The sequence below is a fragment of the Schistocerca americana genome, chromosome 5 (genome assembly GCF_021461395.2).
Source record: "Schistocerca americana isolate TAMUIC-IGC-003095 chromosome 5, iqSchAmer2.1, whole genome shotgun sequence".
In the NCBI taxonomy this organism is placed as follows: domain Eukaryota; kingdom Metazoa; phylum Arthropoda; class Insecta; order Orthoptera; family Acrididae; genus Schistocerca; species Schistocerca americana.
Window position 1 is genome coordinate 375599408 of NC_060123.1, and position 23183 is coordinate 375622590.

The 23183-nt window shown below is 40.3% G+C and overlaps 1 protein-coding gene across 13 annotated transcripts in view; it reads right to left on the reverse strand.

Moving 5' to 3' along the window:
* Positions 1–1262: 1262 nt before the first annotated feature.
* The window catches only part of LOC124616783 (FK506-binding protein 5), a 215240-nt gene continuing 193319 nt past the window's right edge, over positions 1263–23183 (reverse strand). For all 13 annotated transcript variants that reach the window (XM_047145194.1, XM_047145189.1, XM_047145187.1 and 10 more), the window contains one exon: positions 1263–2217. In XM_047145194.1, the coding sequence (XP_047001150.1) occupies positions 2077–2217 (141 nt within the window). In that variant the 3' untranslated portion in view covers positions 1263–2076. The remainder of the gene's footprint in view (positions 2218–23183) is intronic.

The window sequence follows — 23183 nt, forward strand, 5'->3', positions numbered from 1 at the left end:
GTGTACGGCTTAAAACGTCTGAGAGCAAACACCCCGGAATAGTTATGGTCAGGTCAGGGGAATGTTTTTGTGGTACTCCCTGAGTGACCTTGTCATTATTGAAGATACAACTGATTAACAAAAGGATGCATATATCCTTGGAGATTAGGTCCACCCCTATGGCACAATGACATCTATCAGCATGACAATGCAATGTGTCACACAGCTTGCAGTGCATAAGCATGGCTGGAAGAGCACCAGGCTGAGTTTACTGTGTCTGGCCACCAAACTTTCCAGATTTAAACACAATCAAGAATCCGTGGGACCGCCTCGATCAGGCTGTTTGTGCCATGGGTCCTCAATCCAGAACCTAGTAAGCTGGTCATGTCAAAGGAGTCAGCTTGGTTCCACATTCCTGTTGGTACATTCCAGAACCTCATTGACTCTATTCCTGCACGTCTCATGACGTGAAGGTGGTTATTCAGGCTTTTGACAGGTGGTCACATTAATGTGACATGTAGTTTTATTGTTTTATTTTCATTTTTAGTTGCCTTTACATTAAAATTACTTCTTCTGTTTTTTGTCTGTTTTATGCATGGCTGATTGGTCTGACACTAGTATTATTTCTCTGCTTTTAGCTAGCACACTTTGTACAGTCTCGCCTGTGGTTATTAGTGTCATGTCATCAGCATATAATAATTTTATTGTTATGTTGTACCTAATTCGAAAAGTCACTAATGCAGACAATAAACAGGAAACATCTAGGAACAGATCTTTGGGGGATTTCTCTTTTGATTGGTGGTACTGCTGATGATCTGCTTATGCAACATACTGCTTACAAATATTTGAATAAACTTAGTGATTAATCTTCTATGCCATAATATTCTAACTTTTTGATGATTGTGGCATGTGACACTAAGTCATACGTTTTGCTTCAGTCAGCCTTTTACGGCTGATCAGTGAGACCTAAATCTTAACTGTTGTTCATTTAAAATTTTGTTGCTTTCAAAATAGCTGTATATCTGCTTATGCACGCAATTTTCTATTATCTTGAATACAACTGGTGCTACTGAAAAGTGTCTGTAGTTATTTGGGTTTTTTTTATCACCCTTTTTACTACTACAGTCAACTGACAAAAAATATTTGCAGTATACTTATAGGCCAGACCTAAGTATAGATTATTAGAAAGAGTATAATACTTGTAATCTGTTGACAGAAAATCACATTCTTCGATCACCATACACAAAACACATATTAAATAATGGGGAAAAAGCAAGACAAAATTAATTTTCGATTAATTTATTTCATGTAGATAAATAATAAATTTGTTTACAATACGTAGTAGTTTGCAACATTTTCATATATAGAAGCATCATTATATTTAACAAATATTTTTATGCAATCTCTTAACACCATCCACATACATCACAGTAAATCATTGTAAAGCTCTACTTATCAACATGAAAAATTTAAATATAATGTTTAAAAATTCTGGTAATATGAAAAAATTTGGCACAGTTTAAGGCTTACACTAAAGAATACAATATGACATTCAAAGTATTTTCATTATTGTACTGAAGAAGTCAGCCCTCAGCCTATAAAAAAAAGAATTAATTACATAATCAAAATTATTTGAATACTGTTTTGTGATAACAATATTCCTTTAATTATAATTTCAGCATTAGCATTATTACAAAGTAAACTGTATTATGAGGAGATGTGCTGAAATTAATTTTCTGTAAATTATGTGAGTGAAACTGCTAATGAACTGATTCTTACACCTTTTCCATGAAGTCAAGACATCTTTTTGTAGAAATGTAGTGACTATGGTAACAAAACTATTGTCCAGGATCAGAAAGTAGTGTATAATGGTGCACTACTGTGCCCAATGAGTGACTAGATAAGTAAAACAATTTTCTAAAAGACTACTGTTTAATTTTGTAATCAACTCATAGCAATATAAAATCAAGTTCTTCCAAAACAGAATACTCCTGCAATTTTCAGATGTGAGAAAATTGAGATTCCAATTGTCCTTGGAATTTTAACTGACAAACAAAAACAGTTATGTTTTTGTGCACATTATTTGAAGCTGTCACACTACTGTGCATTTGGATGGGGATGTAGTTCTGCTTCATCTTCACTTGCTTCCTCTTCCTCCTCCTCCTCTTCATCCTCCTCCGAATGCACATCACCATTCCAAATGTCCCCTTGGTTCTCCATAACATCCTGCTCATCTTCCTACAAAGAATTTTTAAAAGTTATATGCTAGAAAATAAGCTATTTCAGTTTAGTGAATTTTTATGTATCAGATGCAATAAGGAGTTCACTATTCTACAGTAGCAGCCTACAACTCTACCTAACTAACATAAAGTAATACAGAAAAAAGATCATGTGTAATGCGGTGTTATAAGTCACTCCAGAAGAGTGATGATTAACCTTACATTTACCTTTCTGACAAGTGATACAAACGATAAAACGCTATAATGTATTATTTTATAGGATAGTGCAACTACTGTGCAAATTTATTATTTATTTTCATGTGGTGATCCATGTCAAGGGATGATGCATGTCTTCAGGGTGTGATGGTGATCAAGTAACTTTGCAAGGGACTGAGGACCCTTTTACTTTGGGAGTAATAAAAAAAACCACTACAGTACACAATGAAAGCAATACTGGTAACACAGATTTAATTTAATTATGTGGTGCATAACAGTTGCCTAATGAGAAGAAACTTAAATTTTACAGTCCAAGTACTTCTGTGTTGGGAAGAATCACTGTCCTCATGCAAAGTGGAGAGAGGACAGTGATACTTTGTAGTGCATAAGTGTAAATATGTTAAGTGCAGTGAAAGTTCTGTGTGCAAAAGTGCAGTGAAAGTTCTGCGTGCAAATATTCAACACACACATGTGGGAAAAAAAACTGACAACTGAAGATGCTTTAAAATAAAGTGAAACATGTCTGGTCTTAATAAGACTTTTATTACAGTTGTTACGATGGCAATTACCCTATACAACTTGTGTCAATTTTACATGTACTCTTTCCCAATGCTAAATTCATGCTTCAAGTCAAGGAGAACCGAATATCAAGATAACTGGAAGACTAAATCTGTCACCATGTTACTGAACACAAAACAGTGAAGCCAGGATAAGACTGATGCTACAAGTATGAAGTTGACAGTGTTGTCAAAGTTTGGTACTGAAAACAGTTTTCAAGGATTTAGTTGAAAGGAAAGATTTCACACAAGAATTTTCCCATATATTGAATTCACATCAGCACATGGGAGCATACAATCAATGTGGGCACTGCAAATTCAAACAAATGTATGAACATCTACAGTGTGGTGAAGCTCAGTCACTTTTGAGTTCTACGAACTGGTAACCTACCTTTATTTCTTTTGCTCTCCTCTCAGTTACAAACACTTGGTTAGTGTTTCTATAACCATATTTTGTAAACTGCATGGTTTTCTATTCAATTTGTGGATGATAAGAGACACGTTTACTAGTAGAAAAAGTTTTGGAACTGTTAGTTCTTTTCACAGAAGGAAAGTGGGATACATTTAGAAAGTTTACACAGGAGATGGAGGTCACTTGTATCCCAGTTTGAGAGCATTCAATGCAAAGCTCCACATTCAGGCCAAGATGGAACAACTGGTGCCGATCAACCACTATGCCATCCTCTACCAATGATGTCATTTAGTTTCAGTATGGACGGGCATACCACTCTCCTAGTCATTGTTGGCTTTCTTGATCTTGGTCCTGCTACTTCTCAATCAAGTAGCTCCTCAATTGGCATCACAAGTTTGAGTGCACTCCGTTCCAGTTCTTACACCAAGAAACCCTGACAGTACTAGGAATGAAACCTGGGTTCTCTGCATTTCACTTAAATGCACTGATTACTGAGCTGTGGAGGTGGACCCATTTTGGAAGGGAGCCATCTATTTTGAGGCTAGAGGGAGATTATGATGAAGGGGTGGGGTGGGGGGCTCAAATATAGTGGAGCAGGTCACACACACATATAAGCACTGCAACTGTTTCAGCCTTCATATGGTAGAAGAACAGAATGAGACAAAAAGATGGAATAAGAGACCAAAACTAACTGGGATGGATTAATAACAATATGAAAACTTTCCTTTTGGAACATATCAGAAGCATAATAAATTAGATAAATTCGAAGTGGCAGGATTGTGCAATTAATGTCCATTCCTGTATACCGTTTAGTGGCCGTCATACCAATATAAAAAGCTGTGCTGTAAACACATGTTGGCTGGTAAACAACACATTTGGTTTCACATTCTGCTCTGCCTTTGATGAAGTAAGACAGTGGTCAGACAGGAGTAGGTGCAAGTGGGTGGGTGCATGGAGAAGGTTATACAACAGTTATAACTGAAGTGCTGGGAACTTTGGAGTAGGAATAACAGCCTGGGAAAGTTATTTGTTTTGACAAGAGTATTATGGAGGTTAGGATGGTGACAGCGAGTGGTATACCAAGGTATAGCAGGGATGGGTGTGTCATTTCGGGACTTGACTTGAGAAAGTTGTATCTTGGCAGAGTAATGTACTGAGATCAACATTCCCAAACCTACCTTTCATTCTTTGTGAACAAGAAACTAACAGTTTTAAAAGGTAGGTTAGAGCATTTTAAACTTTTAAATGTTTGTGTAAATAGTAACGGAATTTCACTGCTTGATGTTAAATATTTGCTAGCCATTCTGTCTCCTTTTCTTGAGTGGATTGTTTTCTTAGACATGATTATCTATTAGTTTAGTCTTATTATAACTTATTTTACGTCATCCGTCCATACTTGCTGCATGAAGTTCCTTTATTCACTGTTGAATTTTGTGTGCACTAGAGGCTTAATATAGTGTCATCACCAAAATGACAATGATTCAGGTGTACAAATAATGGAAGATGTAATGGCCCCAAAAATTCTAGAGGACATCGTAGCCTTATGTGTCAGAGCATCTTATTTACATAATGAAGAATGGGACAGTGTCAGTACTAGTTGTATTATATTGTAATATTTGCTGGTAATTGTATTGTTTTATTATTTCAGTGTGGTGGAAGGGAGGACGATGCCTTCACTGTTGAGCTTAAAAAGTACATTCCCCATTTAGGTCCACAGAGAAGCAGCACCATGCTCAGAATAAAGAGAAAGAAACTATCTACTGAAAAACATTGTATAAAAGTATTGGAATTTTTACAATAATGTTAAAGTACAATGTAAGCTCTCTTCTTTTCACAGTAATGGAGTTTTAGATAGAAGATATTGAGAGCTCAGCAGAGAGGGTCTGAAGAGCAGTAAGACAAAGTAGGCTAACCATTTTTGACAGAAAAGTTAATATCTCCTGACTGTATCCGATGATTCTCATTAGCTGCTTGTACAGTTTCAACAAGATTTAGAACTATAAGAAAGTCATATTGCAGTCAATTGGTTTAAGATTTTGAAATGGTGTAATGACATTCATTAATAAAACACTATAATGACCAGTTCATTCCACATCTGTATCCCAACATGAATTGACAGGATTAGTTGACAGAAGACAGTTATATCTAAGGCAATATAAGGCTTGAAAAGTCCTTTCCCCGACCTTATTTACTGGCCTGTGGATCAATCAATGAATTACCTTATGTAGGTTGGAAAGTTGGTTGCTGAGTAAGCACATGACTTATGTGGTGAAGTTGTTATAGTAAATTGGCAGTAATACCTAGTTATTTTGTATAATTTTTTTATACAGGGTGTATCATAATTAATGGCATAAACACATACAGTAGAAAGTACATGATACTAGAAGTAAAAAAGTCTCGGTAAACATAGGGTCGAAAATGCATACCTTAAGAGCTACGAGCAATTTTTCATCTTCAATACTGTGAAACAAATCTCTTCAACTGCAAGCTCTTTGTTTTGCATATTTTTGGAAGTGGCAGTATGGATCAAAACAAGAAAAAAATGTCCAATAAACATGTGCTCTAAAATGCATATGTTAAGAGCTATGAGCACTTTTTCATCTTAGCTACTTTGAATCATAACTCTTCTAATGAACAAATGCTCATAACTTTTAAGGTATGCATTTTAAAGCACACGTTTACTGTATATTTTTTTCTTGTTTTGGTCCATACTGCCACTTCCCCAAATATGGAAAGGATCTTGTGTGTAATACTGAAACAGTAACAAATAATGTAGTTCATGAAATAAGTTCGTGGCTTGTGGAAAACAATTTGACGCTAAATCACAGTAAGACTCAGTTTTTACAGTTTCTAATTCACCTTTGGAGAGAAGAGAACCACTTGTATGAATATCAAGAGCTCAGATGGCAACCCAGTTCTAAGCAAAGAAGGGAAGGCAGAAAGGTGGAAGGAGTATATAGAGGATTTATACAAGGGAGATGTACTTGAGGACAATATTATGGAAATGGAAGAGGATGTAGATGAAGACGAAATGGGAGATAAGATACTGCGTGAAGAGTTTGACAGAGCACTGAAAGACCTGAGTTGAAACAAGGCCCCAGGAGTAGACAACATTACATTAGAACTACTGACGGCCTTGGGAGAACCAGTCCTGACAAAACTCTACCATCTGGTGAGCAAGATGTATGAGACAGGCGAAATACCCTCAGACTTCAAGAAGAATATAATAATTCCAATCCCAAACAAAGCAGGTGTTGACAGATGTGAAAATTACCGAACTATCAGTTTAATAAGTCACAGCTGCAAAATACTAACGCGAATTCTTTACAGACGAATGGAAAAACTGGTAGAAGCGGACCTCGGGGAAGATCAGTTTGGATTCCGTAGAAATGTTGGAACACGTGAGTCAATACTAACCTTATGACTTATCTTAGAAGAAAGATTAAGAAAAGGCAAACCTACATTTCTAGCATTTGTAGACTTAGAGAAAGCTTTTGACAATGTTGGCTGGAATACTCTCTTTCAAATTCTGAAGGTGGCAGGGGTAAAATACAGGGAGCGAAAGGCTATTTACAATTTGTACAGAAACCAGATGGCAGTTATGAGTCGAGGGGCATGAAAGGGAAGCAGTGGTTGGGAAAGGAGTGAGACAGGGTTGTAGCCTCTCCCCGATGTTATTCAATCTGTATATTGAGCAAGCAGTAAAGGAAACAAAAGAAAAATTCGGAGTAGGTATTAAAATTCATGGAGAAGAAGTAAAAACTTTGAGGTTCGCTGGTGACATTGTAATTCTGTCAGAGACCGCAAAGGACTTGGAAGAGCAGTTGAACGGAATGGACAGTGTCTTGAAAGGAGGATATAAGATGAACATCAACAAAAGCAAAACGAGGATAATGGAATGTAGTCAAATTAAATCGGGTAATCCTGAGGGAATTAGATTAGGAAATGAGACACTTAAAGTAGTAAAGGAGTTTTGCTATTTAGGGAGTAAAATAGCTGATGATGGTCGAAGTAGAGAGGATATAAAATGTAGACTGGCAATGGCAAGGAAATCGTTTCTGAAGAATAGAAATTTGTTAACATCGAGTATAGATTTAAGTGTCAGGAAGTCGTTTCTGAAAGTATTTGTATGGAGTGTAGCCATGTATGGAAGTGAAACATGGACGATAACTAGTTTGGACAAGAAGAGAATAGAAGCTTTCAAAATGTGGTGCTACAGAAGAATGCTGAAGATAAGGTGGGTAGATCACGTAACTAATGAGGAGGTATTGAATAGGATTGGGGAGAAGAGAAGTTTGTGGCACAACTTGACTAGAAGAAGGGATCGGTTGGTAGGACATGTTTTGAGACATCAAGGGATCACAAATTTAGCATTGGAGGGCAGTGTGGAGGGTAAAAATCATAGAGGGAGACCAAGAGATGAATACACTAAGCAGATTCAGAAGGATGTAGGTTGCAGTAAGTACTGGGAGATGAAGAAGCTTGCACAGGATAGAGTAGCATGGAGAGCTGCATCAAACCAGTCTCAGGACTGAAGACCACAACAACAACTCACAATTTCACAAGAACCGATATTTTGATCAGACAGAATAGGCATATTATAAGCGAGACGGAACAGTTCAAGTTCCCAGGCGTTCGGATAGATAGTAAGCTGTTGTGGAAAGCCCATGTCCAGGATCTTGTTCAGAAGCTAAATGCTGCTTTATTTACTATTAGAACAGTATCTGAAATAAGTGACACTTCAACACGAAAAGTAGCCTACTTCGCATATTTTCATACACTTATGTCGTATGGTATTATTTTTTGGGGTAATTCTTCTGATTCAAAAAGGGTATTTTTGGCTCAAAAACAGGCTGTTCGAGCTATATGTGGTGTTAGTTCAAGAACCTCTTGTCGACCCCTATTCAAAAATCTGGGAATTCCGACATTGCCCTCACAGTATATATTTTCTTTAATGTCGTTTTGTTGTTAGCAATATTAGCCTATTCCCAAGAGTTAGCAGCTTTCACTCAGTTAATACTAGGCAGAAATCAAATCTGCATGTAGAATGCACTTCCTTGACTCTTGTGCAGAAAGGAGTGCAGTATTCTGCTGCATCCGTTTTCAATAAGCTACCACAAGAACTCAAAAATCTCAGCAGTAGCCCAAACTCTTTTAAGTCCAAACTTAAGAGTTTCCTCGTGGCTCACTCCTTCTATTCTGTCGAGGAGCTCCTGGAAGAGCTAAAAAATTAAGCAAATTCCAGTGTTACATTGTTGACTTTTTTCATTTAAACTTACGACTTGTCACCTGAATATGTTTTTTTATATTTCATTTTATCTGTTTCTAATATCATGTTATAATTTCATGTATTGACTCGTTCCATGACCATGGAGACATCTCCTTAAATTGGTCCCACGGAACAATAAATAAATAAATACGTAAGAGTACAAGGGAGTGGGAATCTTTTCTGAACAGCATGTTACAAGGCATCCCAATAATGTTCATGTCTGAGGAGTTTGGTGATGAGGGGAAATGTTTAAACTTAGATGAGTGTTCATGGAGCCACTCTGTAGCAATTCTGGATGTTTGGGGTGTTGCATTGTCTTGCTGGAATTGCCAAAGTCCATTGGAATTCACAATGGACATATCAGGGGTCCTATATCACTCCAACTGCAAATGACCCACACAACTACAGAGCCTCCACCGACTTGAACAGTCCCCTGCTGACTTGAAGGGTCCAGGGATTCATGAGGTTGTCTCCATACCCGTACAAGTCCATTCACTTGATAAAATTTGAAATGAGACTTGTCTGACCAGGCAACATGTTTCCAGTCCAATTTCTGTGTTGACAGGTCCAGGCAAGGCGTAAAGCTTTGTGTCGCATAATCATCAAGGATATACAAGTGGGCCTTCAGCTCTGAAAGCCCATATGAATGATGCTTCGTTGAATGGTTTGCACACTGACACTTGTTGATGGTCCAGCACTGATATCTGCAGCAATTTGCAGAAGGATTGCACTTCTGTAACGTTGAACAATTCTCTTCAGTCATCGTTGGTATTGTTTTTGCAGGATCTATTTCCGGCCGTAGTGGTGTCGAGATTTGATGTTTTATCGGATTCCTGGTATTCACAGTACACTTGTGAAATGGTCATCACTACCTCGGAGACGCTGTGTCCCATCACTCTTACACCGACTATAACACCATGTTCAAACTCACTTAAATCTTGATAACCTGCCATTGTAGCAGCAGTAAGTGATCTAACAACTGCACCCCTCACTGATTGTCTTATATAAGCATTGCCAACCACAGCGCCATATTTTGCTTGTTTACATATGTCTGTTTTTGAATACGTGTGCCTATACCAGTTTCTCTGGTGCTTCAGTGTAGAATGAAAAAGAAATTATGAGAGTAAGTTTGAATTTGTCTCACACTGCAATTAAATTATTTTCAGTTTTTTTAATAAATAGGTAGTTGACATTGAGAGCTCAACAGTTACAGTCTGAGGTATATAAGACAAAGTAATCATTTTCAATTGAGAAATTTGTATCTGCAAACTGATATGGCAACAATTATGCAATTTTTTAATTATAACATGATAGATTCCGAGACTACTAGCCTCATCCTCAAACGTACCTTACACATACATGTCATATCGATGTGTCACATGTTTTTCTTAGGACCATGTCTTGCTGTCAACAATTGCCCTGTAGTAATGGGCCCACGACACCACTCACACAGTGACAAGCTCAATGGCTGGCTACAGAATTCTGAAGATTATTCTCTGGCCAGCCACTGACTGTGTCACTTCGTAACTGATGTTCTAGACTCTTCTTTGATAGTGCTCGTTACTGCAGGACAATTGACAATAACAAGACATGGTTCTAAGAAAAACATGGCACACACTAATTTGATGTACACGTATCAGGTACGTCTAAAGAAGAGACTTGTGGCCTCGAAATTGATCGTGTTCAAACTAAAAAAATTGAAGCTCATTTAATTGCAGTCTGCAGCAAATTCATTCTTACTCTCAACATATCATACCACTGCAGTCCCATGGTTCTGTCGTTGTGGAAGGTTTAAATAATAAAAATTGTTGTTGTTGTTGTTGTTGTCTTCAGTCCTGAGACTGGTTTGATGCAGCTCTCCATGCTACTCTATCCTGTGCAAGCTTCTTCATCTCCCAGTACCTACTGCAGCCTACATCCTTCTGAATCTGCTTAGTGTATTCATCTCTTCGTCTCCCTCTACGATTTTTACCCTCCACGCTGCCCTCTAGTACCAAATTAGTGATCCCTTGATGCCTCAGAACATGTACTACCAACCGATCCCTTCTTCTAGTCAATTTGTGCCACAAACTCCTCTTCTCCCCAATTCTATTCAATACCTCCTCATTAGTTATGTGATCTGCCCATCTAATCTTCAGCATTCTTCTGTGGCACCACGTTTCGAAAGCTTCTATTCTCTTCTTGTCTAAACTATTTATCGTCCACATTTCACTTTCATACATGGCTACACTCCATACAAATACTTTCAGAAACGACTTCCTGACACTTAAATCTATACTGGATGTTAACAAATTTCTCTTCTTCAGAAACGCTTTCCTTGCCATTGCCAGTCTACATTTTATATCCTCTCTACTTCGACCATCATCAGTTATTTTGCTCCCCAAAGAGCAAAACTCCTTTTCTACTTTAAGTGTCTCATTTCCTAATCTAATTCCCTCAGCATCACCCGATTTAATCTGACTACATTCCGTTATCCTCGTTTTGCTTTTGTTGATGTTCATCTTATACCCTCCTTTCAAGACACTGTCCATTCCGTTCGACTGCTCTTCCAAGTCCTTTGCTGTCTCTGATAGGATTACAATGTCATCGGCAAACCTCAAAGTATTTATTTCTTCTCCATGGATTTTAATTCCTACTCCACATTTTCCTTTTGTTTCCTTCACTGCTTGCTCAATATACAGATTGAATAACATTGGGGATAGGCTACAACCCTGTCTCACTCCAATCCCAACCACTGCTTCCCTTTCATGCCCCTCGACTCTTATAACTGCCATCTGGTTCCTGTACAAATTGTAAATAGCCTTTCGCTCCCTGTATTTTACCCCTGCAAGTCAACATTGTCAAAAGCTTTTTCTAAGTCTACCAATGCTAGAAATGTAGGTTTGCCTTTCCTTAATCTTTCTTCTAAGATAAGTCGTAGGGTCAGTATTGCCTCACATGTTCCAACATATCTACAGAATCCAAACTGATCTTCTCTGAGGTCAGATTCTACCAGTTTTTCCATTCGTCTGTAAAGAATTCACGTTAGTATTTTGCAGCTGTGACTTATTAAACTGATAGTTCAGTAATTTTCACATCTGTCAACACCTGCTTCCTTTGGGATTGGAATTATTATATTCTTCTTGAAGTCTGAGGGAATTTCGCCTGTCTCATATATTTTGCTCACCAGATGGTACAGTTTTGTTAGGCCTGGCTCTCCCAAGGCTGTCAGTAGTTCTAATGGAATGTTGCCTGCTCCCGGGGCCTTGTTTCGACTTAGGTCTTTCAGTGCTCTGTCAAACTCTTCACGCAGTATCATATCTCCCATTTCATCTTCATCTACCTCCTCTTCCATTTCCATAATATTGTCCTCAAGAACATCGCCCCTGTGTAGACCCTCTATATACTCCTTCCATCTTTCTGTTTTCCCTTCTTTGCTTAGAACTGGGTTTCCATCTGAGCTCTTGATATTCATGCAAGTGGTTCTCTTTTTTCCAATGGTCTTTTTAATTTTCCTGTAGGCAGTATCTATCTTACCACTCATGAGATAAGCCTCTACATCCTTACATTTGTCCTCTAGCCATCCCTGCTTAGCCATTTTGCACTTCCTGTCGATCTCATTTTTGAGACACTTGTATTCCTTTTTGCCTGCTTCACTTACAGCATTTTTGTATTTTCTCCTTTCATCAATTAAATTCAGTATCTCTTCTGTTACCCAAGGATTTCTAGTAGCCCTTGTCTTTTTACCTACTTGATCCTCTGCTACCTTCACTATTTCATTCTTCAAAGCTACCCATTCTACTTCTACTGTATTTCTTTCCCCCATTCCTGTCAATTGTTCCCTTATGCTCTCCCTGAAACTCTGTACAACCTCTGGTTCTTTCAGTTTATCCAGGTCCCATCTCCCTTAAAGTCCCACCTCTTTGCAGTTTTTTCTGTTTTAATCTACAGTTCATAACCAATAGATTGTGGGCAGAGTCCACATCTGCCCCTGGAAATGTCTTACAATTTAAAATCTGGTTCCTAAATCTCTGTCTTACCATTATATAATCTATCTGAAACCTTTTAGTATCTCCAGGGTTCTTCCATGTATACAACCTTCTTTCATGATTCTTGAACCAAGTGTTAGCTATGATTAAGTTATGTATGCTCTGTGCAAAATTCTACCAGGCGGCTTGCTCTTTCATTTCTTAGCCCCAATCCATATTCACCTACTACGTTTCCTTCGCTTCCTTTTCCTACTGTCGAATTCCAGTCACCCATGACTATTAAATTTTCGTCTCCCTTCACTACCTGAGTAATTTCTTTTATCTCATCATACATTTCATCAATTTCTTCATCTGCAGAGCTAGTTGGCATATAAACTTGTACTACTGTAGTAGGCGTGGGCTTCGTGTCTATCTGGGCCACAATAATGCGTTCACTATGCTGCTTGCAGTAGCTTACCCGCTCTCCTATTTTTTTTATTCATTATTAAACCTACTCCTGCATTACCCCTTTTTGATTTTGTATTTATAACCCTCTACTAATAAAAATTAGTAATTAATTTTACATAGAAAGAAAAAATAATCTAATTTTAAAAAATGACATTTCAATGAAAATATATAAAAAAACCTAGGCCAAAATGGCTACCCAAAGGGGAGAATATATATATATGAGAGAGAGAGAGAGAGAGAGAGAGAGAGAGAGAGAGAGAGAAAGTGTTTTGTGCGTGTGTGTGTGTGTGTGTGTGTGTGTGTGTGTGTACTGTAAGAACGCAGTCAGACTTGAAATTGTTTCATGGATTTTTGCAGTAGCAAATAGTATTTTTAGTTTCAGAAGTGTTACAGTACTAAAAAAGAAAAGGATCCAAGATGATAAAACATAGCTAGCTGCAGGTATGTTTAACAAAAACACACCAAAGTCAAGATCCTGCTGTCACTGTATTATTGAATAATCTAAAAATATTACATCATAAAGGAAAAGGGGACAAGTATATTTTCCCCGAAGAATTGGTGAATATATACATATATTTACTGCATGATGAAATTAAAATTATATTTAAAGGATACAAGTATCACCATTTGTAACCATTTTATAACAGTTACCTGATTTGTAATTGGTTAAATAATAAACACTATTCCAAAGTAACACATACTATGCCGTTGAGACAATGAGTAGACAACAGTTATTTTCCACTAACTCCACATAAAAGAAGATTGTATACATGGAAGAAGCCTGGAGATACTGACAGGTTTCAAATAGATTATATAATGGTAAGACAGAGATTTAGGAGCCAGGTTTTAAATTGTAAGACATTTCCAGGGGCAGATGTGGACTCTGACCACAATCTATTGGTTATGAACTGTAGGTTAAAACTAAAGAAATTGCAAAAAGATGGGAATTTGAGAAGATGGGACCTGGATAAACTGAAAGAACCAGAGGTTGTACAGGGTTTCAGCGAGAGAGTTAGGGAACGATTGACAAGAATGAGGGAAAGAAATACAGTAGAAGAATGGGTAGCTTTGAGAGATGAAATAGTGAAGGCAGCAGAGGATCAAGTAGATAAAAAGATGAGGGCTAATAGAAATCCTTGGGCAGGGTGTCTACGTGGACAAGAAAAAAAAAATTCCCGGATTTTCCCCGGATTTCCCGGTTAAAAACACAATTTCTCCCAGATGAAATTGCGTATAAAGCGGGTGAAAATACATCCGGGTTAAGTAACAGTATACTTTCCCTCGGAGCTATAAAACGTATCAGTCCTTTGAATCGTAAAGGTCTTATACCAGCGGAGGACGTCCCACCGCTTTAGGAAATGAAATCCTGGAAAAACAATGCGTTTGGAAAGTTGTTTGATGCGAGACAATTATTTTCGTATTGCGAAAGTATTTACACAAATTCCACAAATTACAGTGCGGTAGCTTCCGAAACTCTAAAATGGAGATTGCGTTGAGCGATGCACTTTTGTCAGCCAGTCATAGCTCATGTCACGTGACCTCGCTAGCGAATGACGGCAGTTATTCAGAGCACGAGGCTTACGAGAAAGACAGGCTGCGGCGCCTACGAGAAAGACAGGCCGCGGCGAGTACGTTACGAAGTTACGCCGAGCTCGCTCAACTCAGCTAAGTGCGTTTCTACACCGGTTAACTCGTAAGCAGATGTGTATGTACGAACGAGAATTGCATCCTCTGTTGGCATCCACTGTTATTACTCCTACAACGACAGGAAGTCCATAGGCCTAGTAACAGGCTCTAATTTGGCAATTAAAATCGTGCCAAAATGATTATCAGTTGCGTAGAAAAGTCGAAGTGTTCTGGCATGAAGAGACTTGTGACATTTCTCAGTAACACATTATCCACATTTTTTTGAAGGTCAATTACACTTTTTGGCATCAATTGCATAATTTTTTATCTATGAGAGAACAACATTAAATATGAAAACTAACCTGAAGCTCGGTATTTTTGTAGCGCGTGTTACATGTTAAGTCATATCAAATACGAATGTGCCGGTAAAATTTTAAATAGTGGCATAAATGACTTATCTTCTGGGCTCGACATTTTTCAAATGGCTGATCCCCAAAGTGTTACGTTTTGAATGAGAGTTATAATGCCCTGTGATTTAAGAAATTCACTGCACCTTCTCACACGTAACATAAATCATCTTGCATGGAAATTTACTTTGAAAGTAACGCATCTCAAGCCACTATTCGTAATATTTTCTGGTGATCTGTTAGAAACTTAAACAATTGTGACGTCACGCACATCGAATGCACATTAGTTGTTACAGACGTACTGCATAATCTTTGACCTAAAGCCTTTGACACTTTTCAGGAGTCGGCAAACTGGTCTGTGCATTGTGTAAATTACCCATTTTCTATCCAACTAAACTTTTATTTTGGTTTTATTCTCTGATTTATGTTTCATTGCTGCAGTATTATTCAGCAGTAGTGGACTAAAGTTCTTTGTCAGCGTATCTGATCTTACACGTCAAACCTACAAAACTAACTGAAATCTAAAACAATGAAAAATCCTGGAATTCTAAAAAATTCCCGGGTTTTCCCCGGATCTCCCGGATGTCCCGGGCTGTATACACCCTGTTGGGTAACAGAAGAGATAATGAATTTGATTGGTGAAAGGAGAAAATACAAAAATGCAGTAAATGGAGCAGGCAAAAAGGAATACAAACGTCTCAAAAATGAGATTGACAGGAAGTGCAAAATAGCTAAGCAGGGATGGCTAGAGGACAAATGTGTGCATGTAGAGGTGTATATCACTAGGGGTAAGATAGATGGTGTTGGTGGTGTGTTGGGGCTTATGGGCGCTCAACATCGAGGTCATCAGCGCCCTGACACACATTAAAAGGAACAAATGTGGGCAGACCTAAGAAAACTAAAGCACACACTCAAAGAAAGCAGGAAAAGAAGGAAAATGCTACATAAGAAAGTAAAACCTAAGGAAAGGGGAAACATAGCAACAAGAATGTTAAGGGATATTGTTATTGGCTGGCCACTTACATAAAATATGGGCGAGCTTGTCACACAGTGAGCAAATTAAAATCCTCTCCCTAAAATCTTTGTAAAAACATTTGACAGGGCACAGAACTTAAAAACTTTAACCACATTCGTCCGAGTGTTGCCTAAAAGAGATGGCAGGTCCGCTGGCAAGTCAGCCGCGACCCGCTGGTCAGAAAATAAAACGCAATCCAATAAAATGTGGCGCACGGTGACCTGGACGCCGCAAGCACCACACATTGGAGGGTCCTCTCGCCGGAGCAGGAAGCCATGCGTCATAGGGCTGTGGCCTATTAGAAGCTGAGTGAAGAGAACCTCGTCCCGTCGATGGGGCTGAAAGGAAGTACACCACACACGAGTTGTGGGCTAGACTATACGGAACTTATTGTCAGTCACTTCCAACCACTCATCCTCCCACCAACGCATGACCAGTGAGCTCAACAGCGAGGTGAGTGCATGCAAGGGGATAGCACACTGAGATACTTGTGGGGCAAGACATGCCTCCTTGGCTGCGAGATCTGCCCTTTCATTCCCAGAAATGCCAACATGCCCCGGAACCCAGAAAGCTACAACCTTCCCCAGTCGCTGTAGCCGGAGGGGGGCATCCTGGATGGTCTGGATGATTCTGTCTGCCGGATACAAACGTTGCAATGAGTAAAGGGCACTGAGTGAATCGGAACAGACAAGAAATTTAGGAGAGGAAGAATGTCTCATGTGCTCCAGTGCCCGCAAGATCGCAAACAATTCTGCATCAAAGACAGTAAAAGTCTGAGGCAGTCGGACCTTGAGGACATGATATGGAAAAACAACTGAGCAACCAACAGAATCCCCCTGTTTCGACCCATCCGTAAAAACAGCTACATAGTCGTGGTGCTCAGATAAAAATGCAGAAAATGCTGCATTAAAAACGGTGGCAGGAGTTCAATCTCTCTTGTACTGCAACAAATCTAAAATCACTCCGGGCCTCTTCAGTAACCACGGTGGCAGGCGGTTAAAACCCAGGATTTGGGGTTTTACAGACTCCACACTGAGGGACTCTAGTACACGTTGCACATGGATCCCAAACGGCAATGTAGCCCGGGGACGGCGGGAAAAAAGGCGGTCCAGAGGTGGACGGGCAACAAGACGGTGAGCAGGCGAGCTGGGAGCTGGAAGAAACTTACAAGCCTGGCACACCAGCAGGAGCTGCCGCCGGATGGTAAGTGGCAGTTCGCCAGACTCAGCACAGAGGCTGGGTACGGGACTGGTCCGATAAGCACCTGTGGCCAGTCGCATCCCAGCATGGTGAACAGCGTCAAGGATCCGCAAATAAGATGGCCTCGCTGACCCATATACTGTGCACCCATAGTCCAGCCGTGAACGCACAAAAGCTCCATAAAACTGAAGGAAACGTGCCCTGTCCGCGCTCCAAGACCTGTGGCTGAGGCACTTGAGGATGTTCAGTGCCTTCAGCGTTCTGGCTTTCAAGTCACGTAGGTGTGGCAGCCATGACAACCTGGAGTCAAAAATTAGGCCCAGAAACCACACTGTGTCTCTAAAATGCAGGGCAGTATCCCCCATATGCAAGGCAGGCAAAGTAAAAAGATGACGAGAATGATTAAAATGATCACAAACACACTTATCAGTAGAAAACCGAAAACCCGTCTTTGCAGCCCACTCCTCCAACCGCCGCACTGTTAGCTGCAACTGACGGCTCACGGTTGCAACACTGGAGGTGGAACAGAGAACAGCAAAGTCGTCCACAAATAAGGAGCACTGTACTGGACTCCTCACTGTAGATGTTATACTGTTGATGGCTATGGCAAAGAGGGTAACGCTTAAAACACTGCCCTGGGGGACACCGTTCTCTTGCTCAAAGCGATCAGACAGTGTGTTACCAACGCGGGTCCGAAAAAAGCGCTGAGACAGGAAAGACCGAATGAAAATCGGGAGGCGGCCACGAAAGCCCCATTGATGCATTTGTGCAAGAATACAGTGTCTCCAAGTAGAATCATATGCCTTACTGATATCAAAGAAGATACCGATACAGTGATGCTGACGGAGAAAAGCCTGCTGAATAGCCGCCTCTAGGAGGGTCAGGTTGTCGACCGTGGACCGAAATTTTTGGAATACACACTGAAAGCTGCTAAGGAGCTGTCTGGTCTCTAACAGCCAGTCCAGACGCCGGTTAACCATCCGTTCCAGGGTCTTTCCATTACAGCTTGTCAAGGCGATACTACGATAAATACCAGGACATGTGCTGTCCTTTCCTGGTTTGAGGAGAGGGATGAGGATTGCCTCCCTCCACGAGGTGGGGAACACTCCTGTCTGCCATATGAGATTAAAACATTCGAGGAGGATTTCCTTTGATGCCGCTGGCAGATGTCGAAGCATGGAGTATCGGATGTGGTCGTAACCTGGTGCAGTGTCAGAAGTCTCAGTAAGTGCCGATTCAAGTTCCCACACGGAGAAAGGGGAATTGTAGGCCACAGAACTGTTCGACCGAAAGTCCAAGGTCGCTCTTTCAACAGTCGCACAGTAGCGACGAAACGCTGGAACCTGATTTGCAGTGGCAGTACTTTGTGCAAAATGCTTTGCCAGCGTCTGAGCAATGGCTCTGGGTGTCGTTTGGAGGTATCCCTGGTTCAGGACAGCAGCTATTGGTAAACGGCTATGTTGATCAGAAATCCTCCGGATGGCTTCCCATACTCTTGTGGAACAAGTGGAACGGTTGATGGAGTCCAGAAACTCCTGCCATGACCTTTTCTTGTTCTCTTTAATGACACGGCGTGCCCTGGCTCTCGCGATTCAAAAGGCGGTAAGATTGACCGCTGTTGGGCGGCATTTAAATCGGCGAAGAGCCGCACGCCTGTCCCGGATGGCTGAAGGGCACGCTTCTGTCCACCAAGGCACAAGGCGCTGCTTAAGAGTGCCAGAAGACTGTGGTATGGACAGGTCAGCAGCATGATGGACCACAAGCGTGATGTGATCCACCCATTCCTGTACGTTATTGTGGCGGTCAAAGACCGCAACCGAGTGAACAGTGGCCAGTTAGCCCTGCCAATCATCCACAATGGTGGCCGCTGCTCCAGCAATACACCATCCAGGAGATGAATGCGGATAGGGAAGTGATCGCTGGAATGAAGGTCGTCAGTGACCTCCCAGTGAACAGAGTCGGTGAGGGTTGGAGAGCAGAAAGATAGGTCAATGGCTGAGAATGACCCTGTAGCAGTAGAGAAATGAGTCGGAGTACCTGTGTTGAGGATGCACAACACTTGAGATGTTAGGAGGCTCTCCAAAATTCGACCTTGAGCGCAAAGAGAAGAAGAGCCCCAAAGGAAAAGATGGGCATTGAAGTCTCCCAGGAGGAGAAATGGACGGGGGACTTGGTCGATAAGATCTGTGAGAGCGTCTAAGGTCATTGCATCCAGAGGGGGTAAATAAAGGGAGCAAACGGTAAGCCTCCAAGGTGAATGAATTTCAACTGCAACTGCTTGCAGGTCAGTATCCAGGGGGAGAGCAGAGGAGTGGTGGTCATTATTGACAAACACAGCGACTCCGCCTTTGGCCCTTTCTCCAGTCACGTCATCTTTGCGATATGATGTATAGCCCCTTAGTACAGGAGCATCAGATGGTTTTAAATGCGTTTCCTGTAAACACAAGCACAGGGGGCATTGCCGTGCTAGGAGGTTCAGTTCCTCCACATGTGCCTGGAATCCATTCATGTTCCACTGTATAATGGGAGCCATCTATCAGGGTGGAAGTACCTTCATTCTCACTTTCTGTCGGGGAGGAGAGCCCACAACAGGTGGAGGCTCAGTTTTGGGGCGAGATGATTGCCCTAGTCTGACATCAACCTCCATCACCTCAGAAGAGGAGTCGAGAGAGGCGTCAGAGAGAATGACATCCACATCAGGAGACTGTATAACTGCAGTCTCCTTTAGTGGGCGAGTCTTCACCTTTGTCTTTGGCTTCGATGTTCTGGCCTGAGGTGGCATTGGAGCCAAAACCTCAGAAGCAGTAGGGAGTGTAGCAGCGCTGGGCAGTGCACAAGACTGGACCCGGGAAGGGGCAGGAAGTTCCATGATGTCAGCTACCACGGCCTGGTCAGAAGGCCAGAGGGGAGCAGCAGGCTTCACAGGAACGGGTAAGATAGATACTGGCTAAAGGAAAATTAAAGAGACCCTTGGAGAAAAGAGAACCACTTGCATGAATATCATGAGCTCAGATGGAAACCCAGTTCTAAGCAAAGAAGGAAAAGCAGAAAGGTGGAAGGAGTATATAGAGGGTCTATACAAGGGCGATGTTCTTGAGGACAACATTATCGAAATGGAGAAGGATGTAGATGAAGATGAAATGGGAGATATGATACAGCGTGAAGAGTTTGACAGAGCACTGAAAGACCTAAGTCGAAATAAGGCCCCGGGAGTAGACAGTATTACATTTGAACTACTGATAGCCTTGGGAGAGCCAGCCCTGACAAAACTCTACTATCTGGTGAGCAAGATGTACGAGACAGGTGAAATGCCCCCAGACTTCAAGAAGAATATAATAATTCCAATTCCGAAGAAAGCAGGTGTTGACAGATGTTAAAATTACCGAACTATCAGTTTAATAAGCCACGGCTGCAAAATACTAACACGAATTCTTTACAGACGAATGGGAAAACTGGTAGAACCCAACCTCGGGGAAGATCAGTTTGGATTCCGTAGAAATGTTGGAACACGTGAGGCAATACTGACCCTAAGAAAATAGATTAAGGAAAGGCAAACCTACGTTTCTAGCAATTGTAGACTTAGAAAAAGCTTTTGACAATACTGACTGGAATACTCTCTTTCGAATTCTGAAGGTGGCAGGGGTAAAATACAGGGAGCAAAAGGCTATTTACAATTTGTACAGAAACCAGATGGCAGTTATAAGAGTCGAGGGGCATGAAAGGGAAGCAATGGTTGGGAATGGAGTGAGACAGGGTTGTAGCCTATCCCCAATGTTATTCAATCTGTATATTGAGCAAGCAGTAAAGGAAACAAAAGGAAAATGTGGAGTAGGAATTAAAATCCATGGAGAAGAAATTAAAACTTTGAGGTTCGTCGATGACATTGTAATTCTGTTAGAGACAGCAAAAGACCTGGAACAGCTGCTGAACAGAATGGACAGTGTCTTGAAAGGAGGATGAACATCAACAAAAGCAAAACAAGGATAATCGAATGTACTCGAATTAAGACGGGTGATGCTGAGGGATTTAGATTAGGAAATAAGACACTGAAAGTAGTAAATGAGTTTTGCTATTTGGGGAGCAAAATAACTGATGATGGTCGAAGTGGACTGGCAATGGCAAGGAAAGCGTTACTGAAGAAGAGAAATATGTTAACATCGAGTATAGATTTAAGTGTCAGAAATCATTTCTGAAAGTATTTGTATGGAGTGTAGCCATGTACGAAACTGAAATGTGGACGATAAATAGTTTAGAAAAAAAGAGAATAGAAGTTTTCGAAATGTGGTGCTACAGAAGAATGCTGAAAATTAGATGGGTAGATCAAATAACTAATGAGGAGGTATTGAATAGAACTGGAGAGAAGAGAAATTTGTGGAACAACTAGACTAGAAGAAGGGATCGGTTGGTAGGACATTTTCTGAGGCATCAAGGGATCGCCAATTTAGTACTGGAGGGCAGTGCGGAGGGTAAGAATCGTAGAGGGAGACCAAGAGATGAATACACTAAAGAGATTCAGAAGGATATAGGTTGCAGTAGGTACTGGGAGATGAAGAAGATTGCACAGGATAAAGTAGCATGGAGAGCTGCATCAAACCAGTCTCTGGGCTGAAGATCACAACAACAACAACAACAATTCACATTCTTTCTTTATTTTCTCTGTAGTAACACTTTTAACTTGTGCATTTATGAAGATATTCTTCACTATATTAACCAAAGTTGAACCAAGAGACTTTTTCAAAACTAAGTAAAATATAATCACAATATCTATGAATCCCATAGGCGATAATTCATGCTCATTACGATGGTTTATAATATCACTTACAAACTGAAAATAGTCCATTATCCTACAGCCGATTTTGACAACAGCTTGTTCCTTACCCTGGTAAAACTATAATGCTTTGTCTTTGATGTTAGTGATAAGTTTAGTTCTTATCTTGAACATTGTGGAGAGGAGATTAATAAGTCTCTCAGTTTTTATGTTGTGTATGTCTCCTTTCTCTTGAACCAATATCTCATTTTTGGGGAACTGTCTTCTTTCACAGACATAACTTGAATAACTGTGCATGTTTCTTCCACATAGCCTCTCCTCAAACTGTAATATTTTTTATTGAAAACTGTTGGACATAAGCATTTTTAAACTAAATAATTTATTCAAACACGCTATTCTGAAATGAGGTTAATGAATTAACACACACACACACACACACACACACACACACACACACACACACACACACACAAAAGCAAGAACTTGCTTGAATAAGCTTATGGTGATGCATCAGAAGATTAGAGAGGAAGCAAGTAAAAGTTGTCTGCCCACAAGATGTAGGAAGTCACAAGCAGGCTGATATATTGTGTCTGTTAAAGAATCGTGTACACACAGGAACTCATTGTTTAAAATATAAAACTACAAATTAGCACCCTATTTCTGTAGGGGAAATATGGAGGAAGGAGGTGCTGTTGTGAATGTTGTAGATTGAGTAGAAAGTTAGTTAGTTAATTGGTTACATGTTATGTACATCAACTGTGCCATTTTTAATAAAATAGTGTGGAAAGAGTGAGTTCATAGGCTGTGTATATGTGTGAACTGTTTAGAAGTAGGGCTACATCTGGCTATTAACTGTGAGTGTAATTCCATTTGTTATATAGAACTAGATAAAAATTAAGGGAGAGTAAATTTTTAGATAATTCTGCTAATTTTTTTCTGTTGTTTCCTCTCTAACAGGATGGCACTCGTACCATTTGCAAATAGTGTTGAGTCTGCTCAATGTATGTACAGTGGAAGGAACAGGCATGGCCACAAAACTGAATTCTAAAGGATACTCTCCTTCACAATTTCTCACCCATCACTAAAATTTTCTCAAATTT